This window comes from Carassius auratus, chromosome 41 (genome assembly GCF_003368295.1).
Source record: "Carassius auratus strain Wakin chromosome 41, ASM336829v1, whole genome shotgun sequence".
Lineage (NCBI taxonomy): Eukaryota > Metazoa > Chordata > Actinopteri > Cypriniformes > Cyprinidae > Carassius > Carassius auratus.
In genome coordinates, this window is record NC_039283.1 from 22,336,761 (window position 1) to 22,346,618 (window position 9,858).

Genomic DNA, 9,858 nt, shown 5'->3' on the forward strand with positions numbered 1-9,858 from the left:
CAGGTCACACAGTTACTGGAAACATGTGTCCGACAACCAGACAAACGACAGAAACTGTAAGCATGGCAAGAATTTCATTGCTCTTGAAAGTGTGTCCTCTGGATCTAGGTCATTCCATCTGGATTCAGTGATATCTGCCATTCTAGTGCGCCGAAGAGGACAGCTGAGGACTCTTGGATGTGTGCCTACTGTACATCTTTAGAATAGGCAGGTTCTCTGAGGAAGTGGGATCAAAAAACCATCTGCTCATTCTGAGGGTCATGCTGCCCTCTCAGAGTAGCCGAAGAACCCGAAGGAAGATGAAGAAGAGAGTTGCTGAAGCAAACTATTTTCTGTGGGCACATAACCACGGTAGGATAGATAACTAAGTGCAGTAAATGATAAAACTATTCACCATGTTCTCTCAAAGATATGAACAAACATTCTTCAGTAACGCTAATAGAATGTTCATTCAAAGTTATCTGGTCATTGACAATGTTATCAGAATGTTAGAATAAAATGTTATTCAAACACCGCTCATGGAACAACACTAAGGTTTTGTAAACATCATGATTTACTACCTTCTAACATAAATGGTCTAAGAATGTTTTAATAACATTCCCATTAAGTTATGAAAATAATGTTTATGTCGTATGTTTTCTGAACATCCAAAACCCATTTTAAATGCTCTAAAACCTTTTTTAGGGTATGGGGAACATTAAAGAACATTCCATTTTAGTATTTTTCAAACATTATGGGAATGTTACTTTTAAATGTTCTCCGAATATTCTGAAACTAGCAACATTTAGACACTGGCGGTTTCTCCATTAGGGCGATTGGGTGACGCACTGTTGTGTAAACAGTGATTTATGTGACTTTTTATTTCTTATTAAACTGAAATCGAAGTAAAAAGTTTTATTTATTTTTTTCGTGGAAAAACCACATCCTGGCGTCAGAATGAATTGTGTTAACACACATATAGAAAGATAAGGAGACCAAGAGATTGATTCCTAATGTCAGTTTATTTTTAATTAATACTATAGTAGTTCAGTTCCCTTTACATCTTTAACTAGCCGTTAATTTATCAATTGAATGGGTGACCTATCCCCATTAATCGAGCAAATATTTGCCCCGCATTTGCCCCTCATAATATTCATAAAATGATAACAATTAACAATGACTGATGTTTTTTCTAATGCTCACATAACCAAGAAAAAAATATTTTTTTAAATATTAAAGTGGATGTACAATTGAACATTCTGAAAACATTCTGATATAATGTTCTTATAACTTAATCGGAACGTAAGCAGTAAATTCTCTCACTAAGTGAAATGCATTAGAGAAAAAAAACAAGCATTTTCAACAGGTCTAATATTCAGACCGAATTTATCACAGGTCTTCCTTTCAGCTGGCATAAACACAAAGACCTGACTCTCATTTAAGCCCCATTTCTCTCTTTGCTTTGCATTTACCGGTAATATAGTTCGCTTTAAAGACATCCAGAGGGGGCGGAGACAAGGGGCAAGCCTCCAGGCTCAGATACCATCATCAAAGATGATTAATTTCCCTTGCCCAAAGATGAAAAAGCATGTGCTAAAAAGCCTGGGGTCAGAAAATGTGTCATACAGATTCCTCCCTGGTTTGACTGATTTGGCTGAATGCAACAAGGCCACGGGTTCTTCGTTTCGCTGAATGAGACTCAAAGACAGAGCTGGCAGTAGTTATTCTCTCTTGTGAATCATCCGGAATCACTTCTGGATGAATCACATTAACGTCCGACCAATTTTCATGTGTTGCATTTGATAAAACATTAATTTAACCACTGAAAAGACATTCATTTAGTTTCTCTAATTAAGCTAGTATGCTAATCAAGCTTGAAGTATGACAGGGAGCTACTGTCCCGGCACAAAATCTATGGTTAGGTCTATATTTAAATACAGAGAGTCACACAACTCATTTGTTCACTGAATCAACTCAAATGACTCACTCACTAACCAATCTAACCATCTTTCATCTCCAACTTGAAATAGGCATAGAAACATTCGGTTTGAATTGTCATCAATTTAGAAAGATGCTTTTTTATTTTCCCCAGATGGTTTGGTTACAGATTATCTACCAGCATCAACCGGCACAGAACTCAACCAAAAAAAATCAGAGTTGAAATTGTTTGATGACGCAGACTTTCAGAATATCATAGCCTAAAATGTGAGTCACATAATGTTTCTGTTTTCATTCAGCCAACTAAAAGCTACTGAAGCAAAACTAATAAGAAGATGAAAGGCTATAATACATCAAACAAGTTTGCTGGTTTAAACACTGTTTTTAATGAGGTCTTTCCTCTACCAAAAAGTACCTTTCATCGATATGTTTTGAGCCCTGCTCATCTTTCATTAAGCACAAACGATAAAGCAGTACTCATTTTTCAAATATCCTGGGGATATAGCATATTTTATCTTTATTCAGTTCAATCATGCATCGCATTCCAAAATGTAAAACGTTATCCAAAATACCTGAGTGCACTTCAAAGTTTCTCATGCTTGTAATTAAAGCAACACCTGAATTATTGAACTGTATTTCGGATCTCACACATGCAGGAATTTCCCACTGGGGCGACTCATGTTTGATTGCGCCATGCAAAAGAAGACTAATGTAAAAGAACTGCAGGATTTTACAGCAGGCAGGCGCTGCAGAACACTTCATGAATCACCATATCTAAAGCAATCCCAGAAAGACAAATTAGAAGCAGAGACAATTTTAAGCACAATACAAGTTGAAAACAACGTTCATTTGAAATTCGACAAAACTGAATAATATAAAAGCCTCATATATCAAGCCAAAGCCAGAGTACTCCAGGCTTACAGCATATTAACCGGTTTCACTTTTGAGCCAACATGCTGCTTACAAAAGAATCTGTGGCCCCGAAAAGTATTTGGACACTTAAATATCAGAATGTCAGTGCATTATATCACAGCAAGCAGCATTTTAAAGAATGACAGCACAAAAAAAAAAAAAATCTAAAGAATTTTGTCGGGTGTAAGGGTTCAAAGGATAAAATTGTAGGCAGTTCAGATTTATCACAGAGAACTGCAGTTCAGTATCAGAAATCAGATGCTCTGTGGTTGTCAAAAGGTATTGAAACATAGTGAATGTGATATTATAGGGCAGGACTATATGTATCCAATATATTGGTGATGATTCTGGTATCAGTTTTGAAGAAAGAAACGTTTAAGTGCCTCTGATTTAAACTTGAGAAGATTTTGTGATGCAGTTCAAATTGTTATAAAAAAATGGTTTGAAAAATAGAAACTTTGATTCAATGATTTATTTTTGACCATTTTCGTTACACATAAAAAGGTAAAAATATATGCATACCTATTGCTGTCTATTTTTACAATAGGCAGGTTTTATTATATGAATAACTATTGCTGTCTATTATTAGGTAGGTTGCATTATATTCATGCACCTAAAATAAAATTAGTCCTTTAAAATTATTTAATAAAAATGATTTTGTGTGTGTGTGTTCAATTAGCCCCATGTTGGAGAGCATTTTTGTTTCCCCAAAAATACTATGTTATCACTGACTAAAACATACTGACTTTACTCACTCAGTGTAACACAGTGTACAAATCTTTTTCTAATTAATATTTAGTTTTGTATTTGTTTTTTTTTCCCACCTTCCTGGTCAAAAATGACAAAAAATATAAATCACACATTTCTTGTTATCCCGTATTATTAGCAAATACTGGATTTTATATTTTAATTAATTTGTATTTCTTTAGATAGCACAGGTTTTGCATTTCTTTTTGGAGCTGACTGAGCAACGTTGCAAGCAATGTTAAAAAGGTCGTTTTGTCCTTTTGAATCTATTTGACAAATATGGCTGTTTTGTTGAAATGATAGTCCTGATTGTTCAGCAAAAAATAAAAAATAAAATAAATAATAATTATTATTTCATTTTAGAGCATATACATAATTACTGAGATATATATTGGCACATACTTTAAAAGGATTAAATTCTGAGAAAAGCTTCTGCATTATATGTTTCTAGAAACCGGTTGCTTTGTTATTTTATCATGACATTCAGATGTTTTAAGCATATTCAAATGCATTAATGCCCTATGATGCTCTACAAAAGCAGAGAAGGCCTTCTTTTAACAACTCAGCATCAAAAAAACAAACCCAAGCATGAAGAAAATAAAAATGAGCTGCTCAGCACAGTTCCCCAAGCGTCTATCTGCCACTTCTTACCTCTGCAGATGGGAATAGGAAAATCCCACACTGCTACATTAGACGTGCTGGTGACACAGGTCAGCTGAGCATGGCCGTCCAGGGTATATCCAGCCACACAGTGGTACCGGATTCTGTCTCCCACACTGAAACTTGTTCCATTCAGGATTCCTTTGGCAGGAACTCCTGGATTCCCACAAGAACTGCTTTGTAGTTCTGAGGAGAGACAAAGCGAAGATGCCAAAATGAGATGTAGCAAAGGGCAATTTTATTCTTAACGCATTGCTGATTTCTGCTGGTTATAACCGGCCAATTAGAGAGTTGCAAAGCCTGTATTCATCAAAAAATAATGAAAACAATGAATAAAAAATGAATTTGTGCAAGAAACAAAAAGGCCACTTCCTACTGCAATAAAAAGATTCTTATTTTTTAACAAAGAAAAAGAAGAAGTAGTGTCATGAATGCAGTCGACGGTCCTTATTTATTTCTCAGACATCTGGCGTTGGACTAATATTCCTGCTTTGACACATTTCTAATCCTCAGGGACACATGTCTGGATATGATATGTTAAGCTTGCTTATCTTTGATTTAAACCAGCACACATATGCTCTGAGCACCTGCCACCATCATAAAACTCCATTTCAATCCTCAGGCGACTGCAGACTACTGAACACTGCCCGTTTCAGACTGATATTTGTGACAATCAGCTGATCAAAATGGATCAGTTATGATTATCATGAAGTAGTTACTCTAAATACTGCCTGGCACAACAGTATGTTTTATTCTGAAGTGAATATTTCAAAGAATGCAAAATAAATTGTTTAATTTATATATTTATTTGCAGTTTATTAAGTAGAATAGAATAGAATAGAATAGAATAGAATAGAATAGAATAGAATAGAATGGATACTGCCTGATATGTAAAGTTTTTTGCATACTTATATAAATAACAATATGTGAAAATGATTTTATGTGATTTTAATAAATATAATATTCTGGGGGTAGGGATATTTTTAATGTTTTTTTTTTTTTTGTAAAAACAGTAATATTATGAAAAATTACTAAAAAATTTAACCATTAGTTTTCTTTGTACGTTTATTTTAAAATATATGGATTTCTGTGATGCAAAGCTGAATTTCTCCAGTCTTCAGTGTCACAAGATCCTTCAGAAATCAATATGCCGATTTTCTGCAGATTAAACATGTTGAAAACAGTTTTGCTGCTTCATATTTCTGTGGTAAGCATGTTCATTTTTTCCGGATTCTTTTTGCAGAATTTGTAACAGAATTATTATTATTATGAGTATATAACAGTAGTACATAGCATACTGTACATCAGTGCAGAGCAGACTGTATTTGTAATTTCTTGAGCTATAATCACTGATACATCCACACAAATGCCTTACAAAAAACATTCTGACATGACATAAAACCTTTCCAGCTATATTCTGATTTTTGTCACAACAGAAATTCAAGTGTGGTGACCGAAACACTGAATTTTACAAAATGGCACCATAAATCGAAGAATTTAGCATGTTATCTAGAGAGAAAATGCAAATAAATGCATCTGCACAGAATGTGAAGAACACAACAAATGTATTTTAAAGGCCCTTACAGTTCTACATTAGAAAGTACAGTGCACTTTAATGCATTCCACTAATGTGCTTCTGCATTAGAATTATATAAGTATAAAAGTGAGCCTCTAAAATCAGCAGATGTGCAGAATTATAACTTGAGCAGATGATTTATAGACGGCGTTTAGCAGCTAGAATGATATGGCATTGCATTTGCTCCCTGGTACACAGTCAGTGAACCATTAATTTCAGCTCAACTTGTGCTTTTAAATCTTAGACTTAAAGCATCTTAAACCTCTGTCCCTTCACACCAGAGGACTGTTATCTCCATGTCACTCAATGAGACAGATCCTACTTTTCTTAATCTACCTTTAACAACAGAGCATGCATTTTGGCACCGTTGCTTTGTGCAAACAGGTTTCCCATTGGGTTTGCAATCGGGAACTCTGTTTCTTGAATGAAAGCAGCTGAAGTTGATCAAATGCCGCTCGCGACTATCATCGCTCACACTCTGTCTATGATTTCGTGTGTGACTCTCTGCATAGAAACACAGCACATCTGTCAGCTCATCTCTGCTTGCATATAGTCCCACTGAGCTTTATGCCCATGATCTGGGGTAATGGAGGCATTTCCTGCTCATTACGACAGGTTAAACTTGGGCTTTCTATATAATGGCAGTCAAATAAATGGCCCGGAGTGGAAATGAATCAGTACAGAAAGTGTGATGAAGTATTACCTTTGAGAGAGGATTATTTATTTTTCCCCTGTTCCAAAGAAGCAATTACAAGCATGGTCCCTCAGCAGGCTGAAGAAAAAACTCAAGTACAAACAGAGACATGAGGTGTCTGTTTGATTGTGCTACTGGGTCTCTGACTTATGGGCAGGACACTGGTGGAGTGAGACATTTGGAGTTGGAAATTACTTTTAGAAAGAGGCCATTCCATGTAATTGCTACTCAGGAGTGGTGATTTGTGGAAATACAAAGCCTGCTGATGTGAAATACAGCAGCAGGTCTCAACTGGTTTTGTTCTATGAGGTAAATTTTACTCTGGACACCAATTGGAGACTTTTTGTGAAAATTTAAACTATCCATCCATCTGTCCATGATTCCATGTCTGTCTGTCTATCTATCTATCCATCCATCCTTCCATCCAGTCTACCATTCATTTATTCATCCATCAATCCTGAACTGCATAGGCCCAACAATACACCGCTCACTCCAAACATCCTTCAGTCTATCAGTCTATCACCCATCCATCCACCATGAACTGCACAGGCCCAACACTACTGTAAACTGCTCCATCCACCAATCAATCAATCAATCAATCAATCATCTATCCATCCAATATACTGGTCCTCCATCCATCCAATCTATCATCCATCCATCCATCAATCCATAAATCTATCACTCATCCGTTCATCCATAAATCCATCTACCAGTCTATAATTTATCAATTCATCCATCAATCCATCCATACATCATGAATTGCTTCAGCCTAACAACACACTTCTCCATACATTCATCATTTATCAATGTATCAATCATTCATCCATCCATCCAAAATTGTACAGGCCTGACAATACACTGCTCCATCTGTCTATATCTGTCTATCATCCATCCATCCATCACTAATTGCATATGCCCATACACATTTACATCAACAATATAACTATCAATATGAGTGGCTTTCAATGGTTGCATGATCTATATTCATATTTAATCTAGTCTGGGTCATATTTTCTTTTACTTTGTGTAGGATGAGAGGATATCAAGCAACCTGTTCAAGCTGGCATCAGGCTAATTTGGCTGGTTTCTCCGTACTGACTAATGAATTTGCACCAAAACTCTGTATTATTGGACATACAACAAATAATATGTGAAATGCTTTCCCATAATAAGCCTATTTTTTATATTATATAAAATATATCTATATTAATTTTTAAGACTATTTATGACGCTTCAGAAAGACCTTCAATGCACCATCTGAAAACCTCTAAAACAGAACATGTGAGATAGCTCCAAATCAAATCAAAAAGATGATGTTCAAATTTCTTAATATACATTTTATTCCAATACACATAAACACTATTCATATTTCAGAATCAGTCTGCCCATCAACACCACTTGTTTACAGTCCAATGAATTCGAATCAATGTCCCTCCCAACATTTAAGATCACTGAATATATTTTTTCACCCAGAAATGTCACATTAGTAAAGTAAAATCATGAATTGCAAACACCGTTTCATCTTGACGAAACACTACACACTGGTATGTGGTGGTCACTTCACGCCATTGAAGTGTGACTCCACATATAAGAAACCATTAAGATTTTGGTTTGGTCAGTCCTCCTGTGTTTACCTTCACATCCACCGTGGTGGCCTTTGCAACAAGCATCTGATTTATAGAGCATAGCAGGAGAGTGTGCTGTTTTACCTGTCATAACTTAACATGACAGCTTCTATAATAAATACAAACATAAACATGACATAAGCATGGTCATAACCACTCATGGCATGTGACATGACATTTACTGTACCTCCAGCACTCCTGACAAACGACACCTCTCTGTCGTGATGAAAGTTGTTGGGTGATCTGCATTGACAGCAACAGGACTGTGGAAGAATAGCATGTCTGTTGCTGCCAGTATTTGCAATAATGTTCCAGATTCAGTACATCTTAAGCTCTACAGACAGATTATGTGACCTGCTGAAAAAACAGTTGAGTTGTGGTTCAGTTTGAGAAAACAAACAGACCCACTTTATAAGTATCTTTAATAATATAAGCACTTACTGTGGAGATATATAATTATGTAATACAAAATGGGACCAAACAAATTAATGTGGACAGTAATGCACTCGCAACAGAAAGGTGAGGCAAGATGTTGCATCAGAAGAAACATTACACAACACATTTTAAAAGTATAGTCACTATAACTGCAAACCCGATTCCAAAAAAGTTTTGATACTGAATAAAAATAAAATGCACTGATGTAGAACTTTCAAATTTCAACATTTTATTCAGAATACAACACAGATGACATATCAAATGTTTAAACTGAGAAAATGTATAATTTTAAAGGAAAAATAAGATTTTAAATTTAATGGCATCAACACATCTGAAAAAAGTTGGGACAAGGCCATGTTTACCACTGTGTGGCATCTCCTCTTCTTTTTATAACAGTCTGCAAACGTCTGGGGACTGAGGAGACAAGCTGCTCAAGTTTAGGAATAGGAATGTTGTCCCATTCTTGTCTAATACAGGCTTCTAGTTGCTCAACTCTCTTAGGACTTCTTTGTCACAGCTTCCTCTTTATGATGCACCAAATGTTTTATATGGGTGAATATAGATGAAAAGTTTAGAGCCCTACTGATGATTAAGTCTAGAGTGTGTCCACCTTTGTGTGTGGGTCCATGTACATGCTGAATCGACAGGTAAAAAAAAGTCTCAAGTCCAAATATTCATTTATCACCAATTAACTGATTGACAAACACTTTCTGCTTCGATGTCCAGTTCTGAATTTAAAAAAAAATCTCAAACATGCTCCGAAGTGCCGATCTGAATCAACCGAGTCGCGAACAGGCTCCGAAGTGCCAATCTGAATCAACCGAGTCGCGAACAGGCTCCGAAGTGCCGATCTGAATCAACCGAGTCGCGAACAGGCTCCGAAGTGCCAATCTGAATCAACCGAGTCGCGAACAGGCTCCGAAGTGCCGATCTGAATCAACCGAGTCGCGAACATGCTCCGAAGTGCCGATCCGAATCAACCGAGTCGCGAACAGGCTCCGAAGTCCCGATCTGAATCAACCGAGTCGCGAACAGGCTCCGAAGTGCCGATCCGAATCAACCGAGTCGCGAACTGGCTCCGAAGTGCCAAACTGAATCAACGGAGTCGCGAACATGCTCCGAAGTCCCGATCTGAATCAACCGAGTCGCGAACATGCTCCGAAGTGCCGATCTGAATCAACCGAGTCGCGAACATGCTCCGAAGTCCCGATCTGAATCAACCGAGTCGCGAACATGCTCCGAAGTGCCTATCTAAATCAACCGAGTCGCGAACAGGCTCCTAAGTGCCGATC

At 36.7% G+C, this 9,858-nt stretch overlaps 1 protein-coding gene across 3 annotated transcripts in view; it reads right to left on the minus strand.

The window, feature by feature from the left end:
* Positions 1-9,858, minus strand: part of LOC113059293 (CUB and sushi domain-containing protein 3-like) — a 215,314-nt gene that overhangs the window by 170,848 nt on the left and 34,608 nt on the right. For all 3 annotated transcript variants that reach the window (XM_026227680.1, XM_026227681.1, XM_026227679.1), the window contains exon 4: positions 4,228-4,422. In XM_026227680.1, coding sequence (XP_026083465.1) covers positions 4,228-4,422 — 195 coding nt within the window. The remainder of the gene's footprint in view (positions 1-4,227; positions 4,423-9,858) is intronic.